This window comes from Thalassophryne amazonica, chromosome 9 (assembly GCF_902500255.1).
Source record: "Thalassophryne amazonica chromosome 9, fThaAma1.1, whole genome shotgun sequence".
Taxonomy (NCBI): domain Eukaryota; kingdom Metazoa; phylum Chordata; class Actinopteri; order Batrachoidiformes; family Batrachoididae; genus Thalassophryne; species Thalassophryne amazonica.
This window is the reverse complement of record NC_047111.1, coordinates 30,291,961-30,315,585: the sequence shown is the minus strand read 5'-3', so window position 1 is coordinate 30,315,585 and position 23,625 is coordinate 30,291,961. Positions and strand designations below refer to the sequence as shown.

Below are 23,625 nucleotides of genomic sequence, written 5' to 3'. Positions count from 1 at the left end.
GCAACAGCTAGCAGCCCCGTGTGGCTGCGATGCTCTGATCACTTCCTCCGTCTATTATTATGGAATAATGCTGAATTTATGCAGACATGATTGTTGTACAAAAGCTTCAGATATGTCGCTGAGATAGATGACTGGAGTGCAGTTTTAAGCAGAAAGGAGGTGATAATCAGTGAACTGTGGCTGATGATGCATGCGCAGTGAAGACATGGCAGGCCAATTTTTAGGGAGAACTGTTCGGTGACGCCATCTGGTCAATGCAAGTGGTGTTACTCCAATCAGTGTTATTTGGACTAGGATCAAATGTTATCCCAGCAGAGTAAATTTTACTCTGCAAAATTTCTTGTGCAGGATTTCAACAGTTAATTCAACCAATATATATCTACCTATGTCGGCCTTGAGCAACAATGATCCCTCGGAGTGACATTCCATTATGCTGCCCTCCAAACCAGTTATGATTTGTTTTATTATCCATCTGTGTAGTTAATAAATTTATTTTTACAATTGTGTGAAAAATTTGCTAAGTCATTTCCCGTTCAAACTCCGGATTCCCCATAATGCCAATACCCTTATCCCTAAGGTACCTGGTTATCCCGTACATACGTAGTGAGTTCATGGTACTGCGTTTCAGCCTCTGGCCAGACTTGGAGCGCAGCAGTACGAAGCTTCTCGAACTCGTCGGGTGAAACACCATGCAAATCTTTCCCTTCGTCCTTCGCTAAAAACTCCTTGAACAGTGCGGGACTTGTCTTGATACTTTTCACAGTACTCTCACTGTCTTTCTTGGATAGAAGAGCATTTATCCCATCAGTATCCACGGATGCAAACCTTCTGCTCTCTGCCATGTTGTCGTCTGCGACGCATCACTCCTGCGCATGCGCGAAACATTGTTGCCCCATTATGACAAAATCGGTCCACAATCGAAAATTGAATTCAAAATTGTGCAGAATCAGTCAATAATGTGGCTATTGTTAACTTTGGATGATTTGTGAAAAGTATTGCAATTATTACACGCGAATCAGCCAATCGGAACAAAGGATTTCAGATGTATAATAAATTAAAATATTTATTGATTGGCTATATGTATTTTATAAATTCAGTGGGACTGCGCACTATTTGTTTTAATCTGTAAATCATTAAGATCTGAAGTGAGAGAGTAACTGCAGATGCTTACGTATACAAAAACAGTTGACAAAAATCAAGCTTTCTCAATCTAAGTGTTGTACTTTTTTCTTTTTTCACACCTATTCCAAATACTCTATTTGTAGTGCTGTCTCCAGCATACTATGTATTTCTTGTTCGATTGCTTTCTAGTCATATTCCGCTTTGTGTGTTCATTGTTCCTCACAATCTCTGGTGATTCTCCTACATGGTAATTGTGATTTTTCTCCAAGTTTGTGATTCTTTGCAGTCTCTAGTGAGTGTCCTCTGATTTAGATTACCTCTGTGTTTCTCATGATTCTCTTCTGTGTTACTTCATTGATGTGCTTTTTCTCTGACATTTCCTAAGTGTAGCTTTATTTCCTGTTCACTGGTTTCCAGGCCCAGTCATCACTGCACTTCCTTGGCTAATTTCTTGCTGGCCTTTATAATCACTCACATTGTTTCTCTGTTACTGACCAATGTTGCCAATTCCATATTTCTTGAACTTGGCCTGCCCATTCTGGATTTGATTCCCTGCTACGATGGACCTCAGCATACTGAACCCCTGCTTATGTTTTTGGATAACTCTTCTGCTGCTCGTTTCAAGGACTCAGTTGCTGATTGGACTGATTACCCGTGTACCTGACCTGTGCCTGTGGAAGCGACAAATCTCCTCCCCTGCCTCTACAAGAACTGTTGTTGTGTTTGGACTATTGATTCAAAGTACTGCAATGCAGCTTGCTGGGACTTTGTATTATAAACCAGCTTTTACCTTACCATCATTGTGGTTCTCTGTGTTGGGGTCACCAGTTAGAATTACAGTCAGTGCTTCAGTGTTGAAGACACCAGCAACTGGAGAAGGCCAAGGACACGCCCACATTTCCTGTGTTTGTGACAGGTAGATTGCTGCCTGGGTAGTTGCCATCCAGTATTCAAGTTGTTGTTGTCGTTGATGCGGTAATGTGTGGCACTATTGCGTGGTTCCACACTTGACTTAACCTTTTGTACATCAGTCGAGCCATCATTTATTCATGTAATGCCAAATCAGTGCAGCAATACATATTTCCTGTTTAAAGATAATTAAAGGGACAGCGGTATTAATGGTGTTGCAGAAGCCACTTCATGACATGGCAGTATAGTGGTGGTGATTACCAGTGTATCGCCCTACATGGGGTAAAACTGTCAAGAATATGATGCTCCTCTGCACTGGAGCAGAGGAGCATCATGATCGCTCGCAGTGAGTTAATCCAATCAGTGACTTGCTGTGTTTGTAGACGACTGGTTTCTGAGTTGCCAGTCTTCCATTGAGTATTGGTGTTTTTGTGTGGCATGCATTTTGGCAAATGGTCAGGCCCACAATCATGTCAGGTTTTCTGTGTTGCCGTGGTATAATTTTTGTTTTAATTGGATTGCCTACATGGCACCATTTAACTTGACTGATGTACGACAATTCAGGTGTAAAAGCCAACTAATGTTGGAATAGCAAAACCTGACATTTGACAGTGTTCTTACATAGCATGTCTACTGTAACACAATAATAATAATAATTAGAGCACCAGTTGATAAGATTTTGTTGGTCATATCATTATCAGCTGCAATTCTGGTTCTTCTAATGAAAGGGTGCAAACATTTTGCTACATATTTTGAGTGCACAGTGACACTGGTTCACAATTCACATAATTTTCTAGGGTTGGGACAACTAATGAAAATCATTAGTCGACTAGTCTGTGACTAAATTTGACATTGAATGAATTAAGCCAATTTTTTTTTTGTATTCATGGTGAAACTCAAATGTGACATTTGTTTCAACAAATATAAGCAAAGTCACAAACAAAAAACGGCATTAGCATGAAGACAATACCTGCGTTCATTTACTAGGCATAGACAAACCGTTTGAACTGACTAATTCACCTGCTGAGGTTCACACACTTTCCTTCCTGAGTGAAGGTTGTGGTGGCAGCCCCAGCAGGTCTGTTCTTTTAAAGGTTAAATGAGCTTAGTAAATGGCTTTTGAGTAGTCAACTAATAAAAATAGTCGAGTAGTCAGGTGTTGGTAGTCGACTGTTACCACTAGTCGTCCCATCCCTATCATTTTCCTTCTCTGTGGAGAAAGTGGAAAGTTTTGTTAGCTGGCAGCTGATTGGGTGAGTTCAGCAGCTGACAATTCATCATAATCAAAAATGGACAAATTAAAAACCTATTTGTACAGCATCCATTTTTTTTTATCAATAATATAATCACACCCAGGTTTCGAGGTGGGGGTTTGTGGATGGTGGGGGAGTCAGGGGACCCTTTGGCATATACTTTGGGGTGACAGTTGCCCTCTGGTTGCCTGGTGCAACCCTCTGTGCAGTGAACCAGGGTTAGGGTGTGGACACGGGATGGGGTGCTGTTTTTGCCTTGTCCTTTGCGGTATGGGTCTGTGGCCTGTCCAGAGCCCCCTCTGGGTGGTAGGGATCCGTTGCAGGTGGCTAACGATGGTGTGTTTCTCAAGCTGGTTGTCAGATGCTGTTTCTTTCCTCCAGCATGGTGTGGGAGCCTTGACCCGAGGATGTGTGGGGGTTTTGCTGGTTCTTCCCCTGATGGGTGGTCCCAGTAGAGGACCATTTTAGCTTCATTAAATGGCTGGCCTGCTGTACCTTGTGGTTGCTTCTTGGCACATGGTGACAGTTTTAGTCGACGGTGTCCTCAACATTGAGGCACCTACATAATGGATTGTACACAGAGAAACGGACCACATGTCCAAAATGTTGTAGCTGACGCAACGCAAATGATGCTTCTCTTCCGAGTCTCGCTAAATAACCGCTCATTTGACATAGTCGTTCCAGTGGTACTCAAGGATCCTCCTAAGAGACCTAGTACCAAATACATCAATTGTTGCCTTGGATTACTGGTGGGCATCCAGATCTAGTAGCCATACAGTAAGACAGGAAGCACCACAGCCCTGAAAACCTGGTTCACCAAGCACCTCTGTCCATGCACCACATGACTCTGGGCAACAAATGACAAATGTACTTTTGCTAAGAATTACTATAAGTTTTTAAAATAAAGCATCACTTATTTTATTAATAATCATTCTTAAAAAGCGCCTTTTGTCCAAGTTTACTCAAAAAAAAGTTGCAGAATTTTTCCAACAGTCTTGCTGATGTACAAACCAAGTCAATGCAACCTCCTAAAATGAACAAAATGGTGAATTAATTCTTCATATCACAAATAAATACACAGTCACTGCATGTTTTCTTCTCACCTCGTGAAACAAACACCAAACCTATTTTATTTTTTTTTGCAGGAGGCGGTGGAAACAGAAAAGGAAAGAGCAAGAAGTGGAAACAAATGCTGCAGTTCCCCCACATTAGTCTGTGTGAAGAATTGCGACAAACCATAGGTAAGGCGATGCTATTTCCACGTTTACTACTTTCTTTAGCCTGCAGGAAATTAAAAGTTAAAAGAAGGCAATATAACTTCCTGAAGTCACTCTTCCTTGCCACCAAGGGATTACCACGATAACAACGGCACCTAATGACATCATTTGACATTGATTAGCTCCTTACACCAGTTATGTGCATGCTCCATGTCTTCTTTGTTTTTTGTGGGAGTGTTACAGCACCACATGCAGGCCTGGCATATATACTACAGGATTTACAGTGGAAACTGCCACGTTTACAGAGCGCTTTTTGAAAAAGACAAACGGATGGTGTCTGTTTCTACAAGGCCCTAGTTTTGACATAAGTTTTAAGCTGAAGTTGCAGGAAATGGCTTCTGTTGGTATTTGAAAGGCAAAATACTGGTGCTTCACCCTGACCTCTAGCACAATCATGCTCTAAATTTCTGGGGAGAGCTCTGTGCTACACTGTTGTAGGTACACTACATGTGGCAGTTTCCGTCTGAGTTTTTGTTTTAGGTTTCATTATGAGCCCGCACTTCTGAACTTCTTGGCCGTTTAGATATGACTGAGTGAATCACATGATTATGTGCCACACTAGAAGCACAACACAGTCACAACCAACATGAAATGTGTTGAGCACAAGGCAGGTTCGTCAGTCATTTGTGACGGGCTAGAAATCTGAACTCAATGGTTCTAGACTACCGGTTCTCCATACCCATCTGTCATTAACAACTCCAGTTTACAGCAGAAACAGGGATCATCAAGACTTATGATTATCCAACCTGTGGTTACCCTCATTCAAAATACATTGTCATATGTTATGTATTTTTAATGCTGTCAGCATTTGTAGAAATAATCAACCTACATCATTATACAGTCTGTACTTATTGAAATGGATAATCATAAATTTACTGCATTTAGTACATTAACCTATGTTGGAATGAAAATCGTGAATTCCAGTGACATGTTTGTTTTGTTGGAGCAACACAGCAAGAAGGTCATGGGATCAATTCCTGTCTTTCTGTGTGGAGTTTGCATGTTCTCCGTGTTTATGTGGTGCTCCAGCTTCTTTCCACATCCAAAACACATGCAGGTTAGGTGGATTGGAAACTTTAAATTGTCCGTAGGTGTGTGCGTGCAGGTGTCAATGTGTTTGTTTGTCTATATGTGGCACTGTGACAGACTGGGGTTCTGTCTATGGTGTACCCAACCTCACGCCCTGTGACTGCTGGGATAAGCTCCAGCCCCCCATGACCCTTAATTGGAGTAAGCGGTTGAAGATGAGTGAGTGAGTGATGTTTGTCTTGTTGAGAATAAACAGAATAAACAGAAGCAGGTGGACTCAAATATTAGCTTTTATTCTTTGATATACAACACTGTTGTGATGTGTGTTTGCAGTGTGTAGTTACTGTTATTTAGTTTAAACCGGGGGTGCCCAAGCTTCGAGATCTACCAAGCCATATCGAAAGCCACAGCATAGCCACAACTTATTCTGCAACAATATAATAATTTTCTGGCACAAAGATAAAGTTTTAACAATAATAATACATTGTCGAAGTAAATGTGTGTGGTGCAAAGAATAAGCACAAGTAGGCCGAAACAACACAACAACCCAAATTATACAATGCCTAATTCAAGTTGGAAAAGTTGTTCCCTACTTTAGTGGGACTTCTGTCACTGAGAGGAGGCAGGTAGTCTCTCATAGTCTGGACAGTAGCAGCTGAGTGCTAGCTGTAAGAAGACAGAAAGATGGTCATCAGTCATGGTGGATCTGCATTTTAACTTGGTGATTTTTATATGTGAAAAGGCAGACTCGCACAAATATCTTCATCCAAAAAATGCAGTCAAATTCTGTGCAGTTTGTCTGAGGTTGGGATGCTTCTCTTTCTGCATTAGATTCCAGAATTGGACATTCATGTCAGATGTTGCTCAGTGTCATTTTTCAGTGACAGGATCTCATTCTCAATAGCACAGATATCCAGGTTGAAGAGTGATGCCACTTTGGATGTTATACAATTCACATCTGTATTTTCCCCAAATGGAAAACAGAGAACACTGACAACAGGCTTAATAGATACGAAGTCATTAAAGTGCCTGTCAGATTTTGACAAAATGCTCTGCACTTGTTCATCATAATGTGCACTCTCAAGCTCTGCACAGTCTTTGCCCTGAAGCTTAAGTTCTGTGTCCATGTGTGGAAAGTCCTGCAAGTCACACTGTTGCAACCTGCCTTATATGTAGCAGGTGTAACTTGCTTTTAAACATGTTCATGGAGCTGACCATGTTGATGATGGGTTTGTCCTTGAGCTTGTCAGATTGGTAAGAGACTAAATCCAAGAGCCACTGACTGTCTTTTAGCTGTGCATTGTCAGCATGCTTTGAATGTTTCAGAAATTCTTTAATTTCAGGCCACAATTCAGAAAACCGTTGCCAAAATTTACGTCTGTGTGCAGCAGCAGCATCTGTGTATTCTGCATTTGTCTCCACCAGCTGCACATGGAATACATCGCAAACTCCTGGCCTGAATGGAACACGCAATCTTGTTAGCCACATCCATCACGTCTTCCACATTTGTAGACCGTTGTGCTGCTAGCCGACTTTTCAATTCCTGGACTTGTTGAGCGTGCAAAGGTGATTTGGCCAGGAAATTTGCATCATCGCTCTTGTGGCTCATTTTGAAATGCCGCTCCAAATTTAAATTAAAACCATATTTGCACTGCAGAAAAGACAGATGGATTTGCCATTCGAATAAACGAAAAAATAATCCTCCTCCCACTCTGAATGAAAATAAGTTTTTTTTTTTTTTTTTGCCAATCACTGTTGCCAACTCCTCAGTAAGGAAAGTTGCTACTGGCTGCCTTGAAAGTTGCTAGAAGTCTCTAAATGATGTCATCACCTAATTTGCATAATTGGCCCCTTTTTTTAAATTTGTGCTTTGGACGTACCTCTTTCATTATTTTTCTTTTCTTTTCTCCAGACTTCTCAAGTCGGCGTGTGGTTTACTCAGATTTATATTTGCACTGAAAGGCTGTGCTTTAATGTTCGTTGTACTGGTTACAATGACAAAGAATCTGTATCTGTACTTGCATGCTATTGTTATTGATGCTGTAGGAGAGGGGAATAACATTGTGTGAGGGACAAAAAGTGAGTAAAAAAAACACCCTACATATGTTTAGAAATACAAATGAACTTCTGTTGATTCTTGGACTTTGAACTAACAAAAGTGACCCAAAAGAGACACTCTAACGGAGTTACTTTTTTCTTTTATTTGTTTGTTTTAATTTTAGTTTTCTTAAGTCTGATATTTAGTGCAGTGATTAATTTTTCACAAAGAAAAAAATCTGCCCCGAATTGACATGACACACAAGCAGTTGGGTCAGACCCGGCGCCACGAGGGGGCGTTTGGGGGCGACGACCCCTCATGTCATCAACCCCGCCCCCTCGGATGTGAGAGTTATCAAAAATAAAAATAAAAAAGAAATACTAGAAAATATAGCAAAATATTAGTTATTCAATAATATCACGTATTTAACAAATAAACCTAATTAATTTTAAAACAAACGGATATGGCATGTTGTGTTCAAGTGATTTGATAGGTTGAGGGTTGCGCTTGTCAGTGCGGCAGAGGGCAAGGATCCTGAGTCCAGAGATTATGGCAAGGTGGGCGAACTAAAGCTTGCTCGATTTATTCAAGCAGTGTTGGAGCTGGAGTTCCTGGGATTCATCAAGTCCAACAAGCAAAAGGCAGATCATGCAGCACGACTCACTTGGGGAGGGTGTTAATGCTGTGTTTACACATAACGACAAGTCACGAATGTCATTTTTCTGTCATTCCTGACACATTCCTGACATTCTTAATGTGACTTAACCCATCTGAATAGGTTTCTTAATAGTGCGTGTTGGTGCGTGATATTCTTGATATTCATGGAGCACGTTTTTGCCTGTCAACAAATCTTCCACGAATGTCATACACCATCCTCATTTCGTCTCACGTCGTGGAGGTCGCAATTGAGCGTATTTATCCGTCTTGATGAGTATTGTTCCTTAATAGAACGTGACAACATTCGTAGTGGTTCCTGTGATGGTTCTTGGAGCCCAAACTGTCACGCGTTATTACGAAATGACACGGAAACTGTCAAGTTTTGACACGACTTGTAACACGGCGTCACATTTCACTGCGCGCCACGACAAATCAGTTTTCTGTTACGTGCGCACAATTAAACTCGGCTCCAAATGTCGTTCCACAGTTCCTGCTGAAGCTCCTCAGGACGTTCCTGCAGGTGTTCCACCTGCTGTTGTAACCGATGAGCGGGAGAACGAGTCTGAGCCAGAGGAGCGAGAGGAGACTCGCGTGCAGCCAGACATCTCTGCACCTCCTCCAGTCTGGCGGAGGAAGAAGCGCGCGCTCAATTAAACCCTGCTGCATCACATTCAGTTTGATTGCTGACACCAAGTCGGCTAAAAGTCTAATTTCAGTGCTCTTCAGCGCACTCCTGCAGGTGTTCCACCTGCTGCATGTGCCTGATGTTTGGGAAAATGCGCGAGACGAGACCTGCATGAAGCCACACATCTGGCTCTGTCCTCCTCCTCCTCTCTGCACCACTCCATGGCACAGAGCCCAACTACGCATGCAGTCACAAAGTTCTGAAAAACTGGAGTGATCTGAATTCGGTTGGATGAATATGGGTGTGTGTGTGTGGAGACAATTCACCTCGTTCACAACGTGACAGAACTTAATGATGCGCTGTTACGCGCAATAGCGCAACAACACAATTGTCAGGTGTCCTCAGGAACTGCTGCAACCTGTTACCACACGTTACGATTAATGGCACGTGTTGCTGGAGAATTATCAGGAACCATTACGCACGGTCAAGAATAGTGTTCCGCGTTGTTGCGCGCTATTGCGTGTAACAGCGCATCGTTAAGTTCTGTCACGTTGTGAACGAGGTGAATTGTCTACACACACCCATATTCATCCAACCGAATTCAGATCGCTCCAGTTTTTCAGAACTTTGTGACTGCATGCGTAGTTGGGCTCTGTGCCATGGAGTGGCGCACATGCCCAATTGCACTGTTTGCGCTTGTGATGGAGGGCTGTATGTGGGGTTAATCTACTGTCTCGTGTCGTTTCTCAGATCAGTTGTTGGTTTGGTTTTGTGGTATGCAGATCACTTGATCGAGGGTCTATACGTTCAAATAATAATAAAAAAAAAATATTGTCATCACTCTTTACTCTTACTCAGTCTCTTACAACGGTGTAGCCTAAATACATGAGCTTTCCAGGAGCGCACCCAATTCATTACGCACGCTCAGGCACGTCTCCTCCAGTTGGCAACACTGCTACCAATGGAGCATTCCCTCCCTCTTCTTCTTCTGCTATGGTGTTTCTTCTTCTTTTGCGTTTAACGACAGCTGACATCCTTATTGGTGCATGGCTGCCACCTTCTGCATCAGTCTGTTATAGCAGCACTCAGTCCTCTTGATGAGTCCAGATTTTTTATTTTTTCACGCGATTGACTGGAACTCAGTCCGCGATTGACCGGTTAGTTGCAATCAACTGGTTGGGCACAGTTGCATTTTACCAGTATTTTTAACATTGCAACTAAATGTTACAGAAATATCTTTGTATGAAAAGGTCAAGTATTTGGATAACAGAAATACCTTTAGTCTTTTAAGGATTAAAACCATCATTGGTAGGACAGGATCTGATGGGAAATGGAAGACTGTTCCAAAGCCTGGTGGCAGCAGTGGAACAGGCATGGTTGCCTTTGGTTTTGAGGTGTGAATGGAGTACTGTGAGTAATAATTGTGACCTAAGTGTCCTGAGAGCAGACAATGGCAAAAGCAGATCAGAAACGCACTGTGGCAATAAAACATTTAAAGTAAAAATCAGCTCTTTACTTCACTGCTATCCAGTCTGGCTGAGCCAAGATGGGAGTGATGCGCTGTATTTTCTTAGTTCTGGTTAATGTTCTAGCTGCTGCATTTTCAACAATTTGTCATCATGAAAGAGTTAACTGGTCAACCCCAGATACAGTGCATTAAAATGGTAAAAAAAAAAACACGGATTACTGTTTCCGGGTGTTTGGGGGCCAAAACTGGCTTAAACTTTGCAATATTTCTAAGATGATAGAAGCTGCCTTTCACAACATTACTCACTTGTTTGTTAATATTCAGTGAACTATCCATAAAAGAACACAGATTTCATACAAATTGGCAGAGTAGAGGACCAAGAGTAGAGCTGATACTGGAGGCTGAACTGGAAGGTCCCACAATGATCCCTTCAGTTTTCTTATCATTCAGTTGCAGAAAATTCCTTGCCATCCATTATTTGATGTCTTTCACTCATCTAAACAGATTCATAGAACATGTGCTGTCAGGTAAAACTGGGAAGTAAAATTGTGCATCGTCTTCATAGCAGTGATATGAGATGCTGTATTTCTTAAAAATTAAGCAGCAGGGAAGTGTGTATAGTGAAAATAGGAGTGGTCCCAAAATGGAGCCTTGGGGGATGCCATATTAAATGAGAACAGAGGAAAATAAGCAATCTCAGATTTTGATTGAGAAGCTTCTTCCTCTGAAATGACTTAAACCATTTCATCACTGGACCTTTCAGACCAACTCTCTCCTTTGGACATCTTAAGAGGATGACATGACTAGTTATATTGAAACCCACTCTGAGACAAAGTAGAACTACACTTTCAAAGAGTTGACAGTGAATAGGACATCATTGTGTAGCCTTAAAACTGCAGAGTCTGTGTTCTGCAAAGCTCTGAAACCAGACTGAAACTTGTCACAAATTGGATAGACAACTTTTTCTAAAATCTTCTAAATTTAAGGCAGTGTAGCGATGGCTCTGCAATTTTTGAAGTTGTTATGGTCAAAGCTAAGTTTCTTCAGGAGAGAATGCACAATAGCATGTTTAAAATGGGCAGGGACAGTTTCATTTAATAAAGAGCTCTTCATAATGGCGAGAATAAGGAGGCAGAGTGCAAAACAAACCCTTCCTTAAAGAGCTGCGATGGTAAGGTATCTCTGGAGCAATGCGTAGGCCTCATATGCAGGCTCCCCTCCAATATCTACAATTATGACACAGGCTGGAACTGCTGGAGTTAGCAAGTTGAAAGATGAATCACTACGGGCGCAGCAATAGGGGGAGACCTGGCCTCATGCATTGGTGAAGAAGTTTAGGGAGTGCTCACATGGTTCACTATTACCAACAGAGACAACAGGATTTAAGGTTGAATATTTATCAGTGTTTTAGGTCTGTGGGCATTTGCGTGAATGAATTAACAATAAAAATGTTTCTTGTCTTTTTATTACCAGAGGCCATCATATATGGCTATTGGGTATTGCGAAGACTTTATGTCCATTTGTCATTCTGTCTGCCTGTCTGTGGTCAATCCAGTTCTGTTACTGCCAGTCTTCAAAGTCACAGGGAACATTATTGAGACACAGACCTTGGACATGTTCAAAGATGGCTAACCTTGAGGTATTTTAAGAGGTTAAAATGTCACATTCTGTTTCATTCTGTTCTGTTTTTTGAGGGGCATGGGTGGCAGCCAATCAGAGTAGATCAGCACCGTGACATCAGTGGCTGGTCCAGCGAACTGTAAACTCTGTTTTGTTTGTGTGTAAATGTAACCTCTTTGTCATACATTATGTAAAAGCTAGCGAGAAACAGTTCTGAAACTGAAAACACTGTTTTTAGAACCTGATAACACCTCTGAAGTGATTTACTAGACATTTTGTGGATGTTAGCGTGGTGACATCACAGGCTGGTCTAGCTAGCTGCAAACTCTGGTTTGGCTGTGTGTAAATATAACCTCTTTGTAGAGCCCGATGGATATATCGGCCGGCCGATATAAGCCCTTTTCAAAGTACTCACTATTGGCCGAAATTTAGCCGATAGAACGCTGATATTTTTTCATAAACAGAACAGTTACTGAAATGATGTTTGTGTCTGCAATGTAAAATGTCCTTGCACCGTTTGTCCAGTAGATGGAGCTCTGACTCTATTCAACTGAGAGCTGCTTACACCCCTGCTTAAATGTGTTCATCACTGGCCCCCGTAGTTCGCCGTCACACTGCACTGATCGGCTGACAAAAGCATACAAGTACGTTTATAAGGATGTTGTTTGTAATAACTTTGTGATTACATTCACCCCACATTTCTCCTGTTTCAGTTCAGTTTGATTAACTCAGTTTATGTAGTAATGTGTCAAATGTGCTTCATTGCGTCAGTCACGCTTTTTATTAAGCCCACGTTGTGTAAACCTTATTTCTAGCATGAAAAACTTTCATTTACTGCTAAGAGGTTGAAACATTCAGATCCACTGGTCGTCCGGAAGGGTTCTGGGAATTACTGCCATTCGCCATTAACTCTCTGGGGCCGACGCCGTCGTATACGATGGCTGGGACCAAGCTTTACTAAATTGTAAATAACTTGTAAATTGTATTTCAGCTTTTAGCTCATACCTTTTTTGTAAAAAAAAAAAAAAAAAAAATCGGCTGATCTATTGGCAAATCAGCCGATTTATCGAATATTGGCTTTTTTTTTTTCATCCAAATATCATTATCGGCATCGGCCTCAAAAAATCCATATCGGTCGGGCCTACCTCTTTGTCATGCATTATGTAAAAGCTAGTGAGAAATAAACACTTTTGGAACCTGATAACACCTCTGAAGTGATTTACAAGACATTTTGTGGACGTTAGCATGGTGGCGCCACAGGTTGGTCTAGCTAGCTGCAGACTCTTTTCTTTGTGTGTAAATATAACCTTTTGTCATAGATTATGTAAAAGCTAGCGAGAAATAAACACTTCTAAAACTGAAAATGCTGTTTTTGTAACTTGATTACAAGACATTTCGTGAACATCAGCTTGCACGCTAACTTCCGTGAACTCGAAGCTAAATTCCGCTCTTGTCAAAAGTACACACAGGTACGCCCTCCTGTTTATGATTGATAGAGGGGCTTTCTTGAACATGTATATAAATAACAATAAATGTATAATTTTATATATATAGAGAGAGAGAGGTCTGTGAGAAAACTATCCAGCCTTTTTATTTTTTCAAAAACTAAATGGATTTGAATCATGTGCGCTTGCATCAGACAAGCTTGAACCTTCGTGCGCATGCGTGAGTTTTTTCACGCCTGTCGGTTGCGTCATTCGCTCGTGGGCAGGCTTTGAGTGAGCACTGGTCCACCCCCCTCGTCGGATTTTTATTGTCAGTGAAATGGCTGAGAGGCTGCCGCTTTGCTCCATGAATTTTTTTTCAGAAACTGTTAGAGACAGCCAGTTGGAAACCATTCGAAAGATTCAGATAGATTTCGGTGAAGATTCTGTCGGCGTCACACAGATTAAGGAGTGTTAAAACCTTTTTAAAGATGGCCCACAGCGGCGGAGGGTGAGCGGCGCAATGAGCGGCCATCGACAGGCTGGAATAACCAGATCATTTCTAAACTGAACGCTGTGTTGATCCGGGACATTGTGTGACTACCACAGAAATGGCAAGAGAGCTGGACATAGCACTTTTGCGGCACATTCCACTGTTACAGGAGATTTTGTAATGAAAGACGTGCGGAGGATTTTGCGCGTCGGCACGGAGCCGCTCATTGCACGCAAAAAAAAAAAACGCCTCCGTGTTGGAAACCATTCAGAAGATTCAGATGGCTTTTGATGGCTTTTCAGTCAAGGGAGTATCCGAGAAATTGTTTAACATCTGGGCATGTTCCAACTTGTCCTGTGAGACTTCCAACATGGAAGTGTTGTTTGTCCAGCGGCTGTGAGCGGCTGCGTCCCGACGCACAAATCCGTCTGCACGTCTTTCATTACAAAATCTCCTTTAACAGTGGAATGTGCTGATCCCGACCTCTTCTGAAACTTCTCTGCTAGTCACACGACGTCCTGCATCAACAGAGCCTTAAATTTGGAAGTGATCTGCTCGTTCCAGCCTGTCGATGGCTGCTCGGGCGCGGTGCGCCCTCCGCTGCCGTGGGCCGTTTTTAATCCAGTTTTAATGGTCCTTAATCCGTGTGATACTGACAGAATCTTCACCGAAATCCATCTGAATCTTTTGAATGGTTTCCAACTGGCTGTCTCTAACAGTTTCCGAAAAAAAATTCACGGAGCAAAGCGGACAATAAAAATCCGACGAGGGGGGTGGACCAGTGCTCACTCAAAGCCTGCCCACAGGCGAATGACGCAACCGACAGGCGTGAAAAAACTCACGCATGCGCACGAAGGTTCAAGCTTGTCTGATGCAAGCACACGATTCAAATCCATATAGTTTTTGGAAAAAATAAAAAGGTCGGATAGTTTTCTCAGACCGTGTGTGTGTGTGTGTGTGTGTACATATATATTATATATATATATATATATATTTTTTTTTTTTACAGAACTTTGATAAATTTTTAAAACAATTCATTTTATTTATATAACACCAAATCACAACAAAACTGCCACTAGGTGCTTCACGTGGGTAATGTCAAACCTTACCAATCCCCAACCCCCGAGCAAGCAGATAGTGGTAGACAGTGGTAAGGAAAAACTTCCACTGGTTTTCTTGAGGTAAAAACCTCAAGCAGAGCAGAGTCAGAGAGCACTGCTTAGGCCATTCTGAAACTTACAAAGTTATCAGCAGTAAACAATTGCAGAAACCTCACATGTCACTTGGAGTTTGTCTCTGTTCCATTTCCGCTCAGCCTTTCTACAGACTTGTCTCAGGGAGCAGGTGGAGTCATTCAGCCAGGGGTTCCACACAGCAATTTCCTTTGTTCTTTTTTAATTTAAAGGGACTACACGGTCCAGCGACCAAGACAACCAGGAGAATCCTTCAGGAGTTATATTCTCCTCTGGCTGTGATTGGTGAAACTGGGAAGAGTGCAGCTTTTGTATTTTGATATGCCCCCCCCCCTTAATAATTGATGTGAGTAGAGTCCAAGACATCTTCAATGACTTGGAGATGTTCATATATCCATTCCCTGACTTGTCTAAAGAAAACAGGCTGCAGCGGCTCTGATCTTAATCAACAGACACATTAGTTGTCCCGTATGTATATATGTTTGGGTCGGACAGTCGAATACATTTTGGTGGTGTTCCAGAGCCGACACTCTTTTTGTTTAATAGTGTAAGAAGGGCTTAAAAAAAATTCTCCTTATGATGTCAGAAACAGACATCAGACTTAAACCTTTGTTTTTGGTATGACTCAGTGTCTTAGTTTGTTTTTGCAAATTGAATCTCTTGACCAGGTGTCATATGTGCAAAATGAAAGCAACAAATAGGTGAGGGTGAAAACAGCCTGTTTTGCATAGATTATTTCTGGTGGGTGGTGAGATTTGAATTTCGACAGCACCGCTATAAGCCTGGCTGTGTCCATGCTCGCTCGGATATCTCTGGCATACACATGATTTTTGCCCATGTCTGAAATTTGCTGATAGTGCAGTCCTGGATTAGACCCCACAATATCAACTTGATAAATACCTGATCCAAAGATGTGGGACATCAGGAAATAATATGAATTTGACTGTGGTGATTTGTGGTTTGATTCCACATATTCTGTTCCCATGATATTTGTTGTTGTCCCCCCTGCTCCAGAATTTTTCTCATTTGCAACATTTTCTCCATTGTCCTTGTCCATCACACATGGATAGCATCCTCTGTTTGGTCAGTCAGATTTCAGCACATGGTCAGTTGCAGCATGATCATCTAATTTGACATCATTAGTGTCTCAAAATACATTTATGTTTAGGGGCACTGATCCAACTTTTTCTCTTACACCAACTAATACTCAACACAGATCCGATAGCACAGCCTTTTAAAAATCATTTTACTGTATTTCCCGGAGAGTGTACAGTGCATCACGACGCTTCACCTTTTCCACATTTTCTTATGTTACGGCCTTATTCCAAAATGGAGTAAATTAATTTTTTCCCTCAAAAGTCTACTCAAAACAGCCGGTATGGTATACGAGGTCTGTTAGAAAACTATCCAACCTTTTTATTTTTTGCAAAAACTATATGGATTTGAATCATGTGCGCTTGCATCAGCCAAGATTGAACCTTCGTGCGCATGCGTGAGTTTTTTCACGCCTGTTGGTTGCGTCATTCGCCTGTGAGCACGCCTTGTGGGAGGAGTGGTCCAGCCTCCTCGGCGGATTTTCATTATCAGGAAATTGGCTGATGGACTGCCGCTTTACTGCTTCAAAATTTTTTCAGAAATTGTGAGACAGCCAGGTGGAAACCATTCAGAAAATTCAGATGGCTTTCGGTGAAGATCTTATGGGGATCACACAGATTAAGGAGTGTTACAACCGGTTTAAAGACGGCGCACAATGGCGGAGGGCACGCCGCGCTCCGAGCGGCAATCGACAGGCTGAAATGACCAGATCATTTCCAAAGTGAAGGCTGTGTTGATCCAGGACGTCATCTGACTACTACAGAAATGGCAAAAGATGTGGACATAGCACTTTTTCGGCACATTCCACTGTTACAGGAGTTTTTGTCATGGCAGTTTTTGTCAACAAAAGAGCAACACCGTGATGAAGCCTCACAGGACATGTTGTGGCATGTCCAGCTTGTCCACAATTTCTCGGATAGTCACACGACTGAAAAGCCACCGAAAGCCGTCTGAATCTTCCGAATGGTGCAAGAGCTGGACATGTTAGAACATGTCCTCTGAGACCAACACGGAGGTGCTTTTGTCCCGCGCCATTAGCGGCTCCGTGGTGAATTCCTCCGCTCCTCTTTCCATGACAAAAACTCCTGTAACAGTGGAATGTGCCGAAAAAGTGCTATGTCCACATCTTTTGCCATTTCTGTAGTAGTCAGACGACGTCCTGGATCAACACAGCCTTCAATTTGGAAATGATCTGGTCATTTCAGCCTGTCGATCGCCGCTTGGAGCATGGCGTGCCCTCCGCCATTGTGTGCCGTCTTTAAACCGGTTGTAACAGTCCTTAATCTGTGTGATCCCCATAAGATCTTCACCGAAAGCTATCTGAATTTTCCGAATGGTTTCCACCTGGCTGTCTCTCACAGTTTCTGAAAAAATTTTGATGCAGTAAAGTGGCAGTCGATCAGCCAATTTCCTGACAATGAAAATCCGCCAAGGAGGCTGGACCACTCCTCCCACAAGGCGTGTTCACAGGCGAATGACGCAAATGACAGGCGTGAAAAAACACGCATGCGCACAAAGGTTCAAGCTTGGCTGATGCAATCGCATGTGATTCAAATCAATATAGTTTTTGCAAAAAATAAAAAGGTCAGTTTTCTAACAGACCTCGTATACTTAACTGAGTGGAACTGGTCAGGATCATTTTTCTATGTGTAAATAATCACAATGCTGTAAATACAATCACTTATCTAAGTTTTTTTTTTTTTGTGATCAAATTTTTATTATTCAAGAAATTTTTACAAAAAGGAGAAAAAAGTGAAATCGTGGCCAAATTGAAATTAGATTCATTGACAAAAAGAGTAATCAGCAAGATGAAATAAACATAACCCAATAAATTTGATTAAAATAATCAGCAACTCAAACTAAATCTGAAATCATGAATAAATAACCCCTTCCTCCCACCTACCTCAGGGACCTTGAGGCACAACATAAAGCAGCTTCAGTGACCTTCAATCTAATAAATTCTTCAGTTTCACAGAGTGTGTTCCACATTTCAATAGTAGTCTCTTGTGCTCCATGCACTCGGGCTGTAGACAGTTCCATATATACAATGTCCAAATACATAAGAAGCCAAGCCCCACATGAAAGAGCATGTGATGGCTTCCACCTTGTGGCAACCAGTTTCTTGGCTGCCGTGAAACCAGCCAGCAGGGCACAGCAATCAGACAGTGACAACCCAAGGGAAGACTGGTTATTGAAAATTAATATGACAGGCGAAGCCCAAACAATTTAGAAACATTGGAGGCAAACATCGCCCAGAACACAGATGCCGGTGGGCAGTCCCAAATCATGCGTTCAGAGAACATAGTTTACAGTGGGGATCAGAAATGAGCTTCATGGAGCAAAGCTTTCTTGGTGTCATAAGTTCTGTAGACAAAATTAAAGTGGATCTGCTGGTGGTCTGGGTTTCTGGAGGCCAACAATATGCTAGACCAGACTTCCCTCCAATTATAATCTGTGCTAAGATTTGGAATATCAGCCCTCCATGAAGCCTTCAATGCCAAGGATCTATGAGGGTAGGCTGAAAGGTTCTAAGGCTCACCAAGGAGGAGAAATGCCATTTCAATAAAACTTGGCATGCATTAAGTTCAACTCTTCTGATGACTGTTATTTTCTTCCAGGTTGTGAGGTAGTTTGTGGTTCATAGCCAAGTTTGAAAGTTTGTGGTAGAGGGAAATGGCAAAAATGGACAAAATCTGGCATCACAGTGTGATTAAGTACCTGCATAAGAAGGGGTTAAAGCCCAAGGACATTCACGCAGATATGGTTGCTACATTAGGGGATGAACCTCCCTCCATATCTACAGTGCAGAAGTGGGCAGCTGAATTTAAGAGGGGCAGAGAGTCTTGAAGACTACCCTAAGTCTGGGCGGCCTGCAACAGCCACAACCCAGAAAAACATTGACCTTGTTCATGAAATGGTGATGGACAACAGACAATCGACGATTAATCAGCTAGCAGATGCTGTGGGAATATCCCGTGAGAGAATTGAACACATTCTGCATGAAGAACTTGGAATGTCAAAGGTGTCAGCTCGGTGAGTGCCACATCTTCTGACGCCTGATCAGAAACGCACCAGGCTAGTCATGTCGAAGGCAAACTTGGCGCAATTTGAAGAGGATTCAGCCAATTACATGGAATGTTTGCTTACCCAGGATGAGTGTTTGGTTCACCACTTTGAACCAGAGACAAAAAAAAAAAATCAATGCAGTGAAACACCCAAGGTCACCACCTCCAAAGAAGGCCATGGTCGTTTCGTCTGCGGGGAAGGTCATGGTTTCAGTTTTCTGGGATGGCAAGGGCATTGTGTTCGTGGACTATCTTGAAAAGGGACAAACCATAAATGGACAATGCTATTCTAACCTACTGAGACAGTTACGCGAGGCTATCAAAAAGAAGCGACCAGGAAAGCTGACGAAAGGGGTGCCATTCCATCAAGACAGTGCCCCAGCTCACAAGTCAACAGTGGCCATGGCCATTATCCATGAGTGTGGATTCGAACTGGTAGATCACCCACCATACTCCCCTGACTTGGCACCCTCTGACTTTTATCTGTTCCCAAACCTGGAAAAAAAACTTGGCTGGGAAGCACTATCAGAGCAATGATGAGGTTATGGCTGCCGTTGAGGACTATTTTGACTCAAGATGAAAGCTTCTATGCCAAGGGAATCGAAGCACTCGAGCACTGCTGGAAGAAGTGTGTGGAGTTACAGGGAGACTATGTAGAAAAATAACCCTGAATTTGTTCAATTGAACAACTGCATCATAGTCAGCCTTAGAACTTTTCAGCCTACCCTGGTATATGCATGTTCAGAAATGAACCAATATATTTGGAAACTAGGCATCTCCTGCTTCTGGCACTGCATAAGATCTTATCTAATGGATGTGGTGTAAGTAGAGATGGAATCTTGCAAGCCTTCAAAACAGATCTCAGCTGCAGATAAAAAAAAAAAAGGAAGAATGTGGGATGTCAAATTGGGTACACAAGTCCTGAAAAGAGTGCAAACTTTCATCACAAAATGTCTCCCAACGTACTAACTCCCCTCTCCTCCCAGAGGGGATATTGTATGGGACGTCGGCTTATCAGCAGTTTGGGGTTATTAAATATAGGTGAACAAGGATGCCACTCAGAAGGAAACCCACTCATCTTCTCTATACCCCCCAAACTGTAATCATCTGGCAAATTACCTGGCCAAATGCTTCTCTGCGTTGTGCTAAAGCAACATTGGAGTCAGGAAGTTTTGAAGGGTATATGGACGTACAAAACTGTCCTCCATGGCACGCCAGGACACTGGAGCATTAAGGCCCGTTTACACATAGACGTTAAGAGCTCCCGCAAGCATCCTGGAAGTTTTTGGCCATCTTAAGGGTCACACGCCGTTAACGCCGGCACTAGGGGGCGTGGCTTAGTTCCGGCTTTACCGGGAATCGTCGAAAAAATTATTCAACATGTCGAATAATTCCGGGAGTGCTCCCGGAGAATTCCCTTGACGACGGAGACAACGCGAACAACAGCGTTTGATACTTTTTAATCGCCGTTTCATCCTGCCCCTTCCTGTAGTGCCGCAGTTTACACCGCCGTAATTGGCGGCCGGCATTGTATCCCTAACCACCGGCGTGTAAAACGGCGATAGAGCCCACATCGGCGTCCTCAAAGGGGTTTTAACCAGCGACAGAGGAAGACAAAACAGCGGCGCTAGCGGACAGTACGCCGTTCTAAACGCCACCTCACGGTTAACGGCGTTCCAAACAGCCGATAGGCGGCGGCCAGTATAAAAACGCTAGCGCACTGCATGCAGGCCTCTCACTCACGGCCAGCTCCAGATATTTTTGCAGAGAAGCTCCAGTACGCCTCCTAAAAGAAAATTGGCAGCAGCAAGGACTTACCAAGAGGTCTGGTTCAGAAGCAGAGGGTAGCCCTGTGGTGGAGACGAGCAACACGTTGAGGAGAGGAAAAGAAAAGGCTGAAGATGAGTTCCCTCCCCCTGCAGTGACAGCTGCTTCAGCCTATTATACTCTGGGGGCGGTGCCTATATGCAAAAGTTCCTGGAGTAACGCAGGATTTGCCTGGATAAATCCAGCGGTACACAGGGCATTATCGGCGGCAGCAGAACACTGCTGTTCTCACACGCGTCTTAACCTGTGATTGTAAAGGATAGAACTGGGTATTAACCCCCGTTGCCTGACATGTGCCGGATGCTACGGCGTCAAAACGCTGCTTTATTCGGCGGATTTAGCAGCATTTTATCCCCGTATTTGCGGCTAGTACGGCGCTCAAAACGCCAGCGAAATGCTCCGCCCCTTTCCACCGTGAAAACAGCCGGAACTACCGCAAACTTCGGTCTACATACTACCTGCTGACAAAACCGTCTATGTGTAACCTGGGCTTTAGCCTCAGAGCAGGTTATTAATGGTCTGAGAGTAAAGGCCCAGTAATTAAACTTAAAGTTCGGCAAAGATGGTCCACCTGCCAGTCTATCATGTTGCATATGGGGCAGCCCTTCCTGGACCCCCTAGCAATCTCAAAAAGAGTAGAGTAGGTCTTCTCGGTGACAACCATCACAGTAGGGTTCGAATATAACACCTTGATCATGTTCACTTATCTATAAGTTGATTAATGAATAACATATACATAGGGGTAGGTGATAAACCGATGTCTTAGTCAGTGTTCTAGCTAGAACCATTTTATGCTGGGTAAATTATGCGATCACAACTCACGGCCAGGGGCACGGGGGCCCCAGCAGGAGTCAAGGGGCAGAGCCTCCTGAACCTATTCACTTTATTGAGCCCTGCCCACTTTTACAAAAGAGGCATTTCCGTTTTGTCTTAGGACTTCCGGTGAGCGGTGTTTTCAATATAGAACAATGGAAGATATTACATGGGTAGAAACAAAAACCTTTTTGAAGAGAATGGCTCTGGCTCAGAGTGGGAAGATGACATGAAAAAGTGGTTTATACTGTATTTGTATTTAGGAAATGGCATCTTCAGGAAATGGTGTTTTTTGTAGCATTAACATCTTTGCATTTCTGGCTTCACATTAAACCTACTGCTGCAGTTTAAATGCTTTTATTTGCTGGCAGGTTTCAAAGTTCTGTGGGTATTAGCAGCAGGTTTGCACAACTTCTTCAGTTTTGCTCAGTGGGACACATAATCACATTGTGTTCTGCTACTGTGTTTTGTGGATTGGCCACATGTGTCTGCAGGGTTTGGCCAGTTGTGATACAGCCAGTAACCTCAGTATTAGTTCAGCACTTCCCTAATAAATGTGCTGTAGTCTCATTCCTGTATGAGTCAAGAACAAACTGATTTGACATGAGAAGTCAGGTGATGCTCATGTGTGTAACCATCATTTGAGGCTGATGCTGTTGGCACCACCATTACCTTTTGTGAACACATCACACCACAGCATGTTTTAGTGCATGAGAGAGCAGCTCACCGTATTGGCCTCGAGGCCCATTTGGTGCTGGTGCTTATCTCTGGATTTTGTAGCTTGAAGTGGAAATCTTCCTGGACAGGATGCAATCCATTGCATGATACTTCCCCAGCCAAAGCTAGTACTCATTTACAGCTGTGTAAATTGGGACCATGGAGATGAAGTGTCTTGTCCTGCAACACAGACTTGTAGTGTCCCAAGGAAACAAACCCAGGTCTACATATTGGTAGGCCCACTCCATCACACTGAGCTACCTGCTTCACTGTACTATAAATTTAATGTGATTTAAAAGTACCCCTGAAAGTGTTGCAACGGATCCTTCTGTGTCCCACAAAGGCCTCCAGAAATGTATGTATTTACTTTGTAGTTCTCTCAATTGTGTTTTAACACCAAATCAACTGGCATGTTGTTTTGAATCAGTTGGTAACATAATGATGTCTTCCTTTTGATAAACTCCAGAACAATGTTTGAAATAACTATAAAGTAGAGTTTGTAAAACCGCCGAAAGCATTAGGCATTATCTCCAACCAAACATTCCACCAATTATTTAATTATGGTTTTACTTTTCCGTTTTGTTGGATATTTTGTCGAGAATTTTCCCCACAGAATGATGTCATGCTTTTGATACAGATTCCAGAACATTATTCCAAACGGGTTTTGAGATACTCCGGAGCAGCATTTGGAGTTTGTCACTTATTTGTAGAACTGACAGTTTTGTCAGTATCCCCAGTCACATGTTCTATCTATTATTTAATTTCAGTTTTAGTTTCCCGTTCTGTTGTATTTTTTTTTCCAGAATTTGCCCATATAGTGGGCATCATGTTTCTTACCACAGTTGTTAACTTGTTAGCACAGCGACAAGCACATAGTGTATCCAGCATTCAGGAGGTGGAGAAACATGCAGATTTTAACTGCAGCTGTTTGTAATGTTTTATAATTTGCACTGCATCTGCTAACCGATCATAACTTAAGTGATGCTCGTGAAGGCAGGTG

The 23,625-nt window shown here is 42.6% G+C and overlaps 1 protein-coding gene across 1 annotated transcript in view; it reads left to right on the top strand.

The window, feature by feature from the left end:
* Positions 1-23,625, top strand: part of grk6 (G protein-coupled receptor kinase 6) — an 88,651-nt gene that overhangs the window by 6,557 nt on the left and 58,469 nt on the right. Inside the window, exon 2 of the mRNA XM_034177853.1 lies at positions 4,430-4,525. Within this exon, the coding sequence (XP_034033744.1) occupies positions 4,430-4,525 (96 nt within the window). The remainder of the gene's footprint in view (positions 1-4,429; positions 4,526-23,625) is intronic.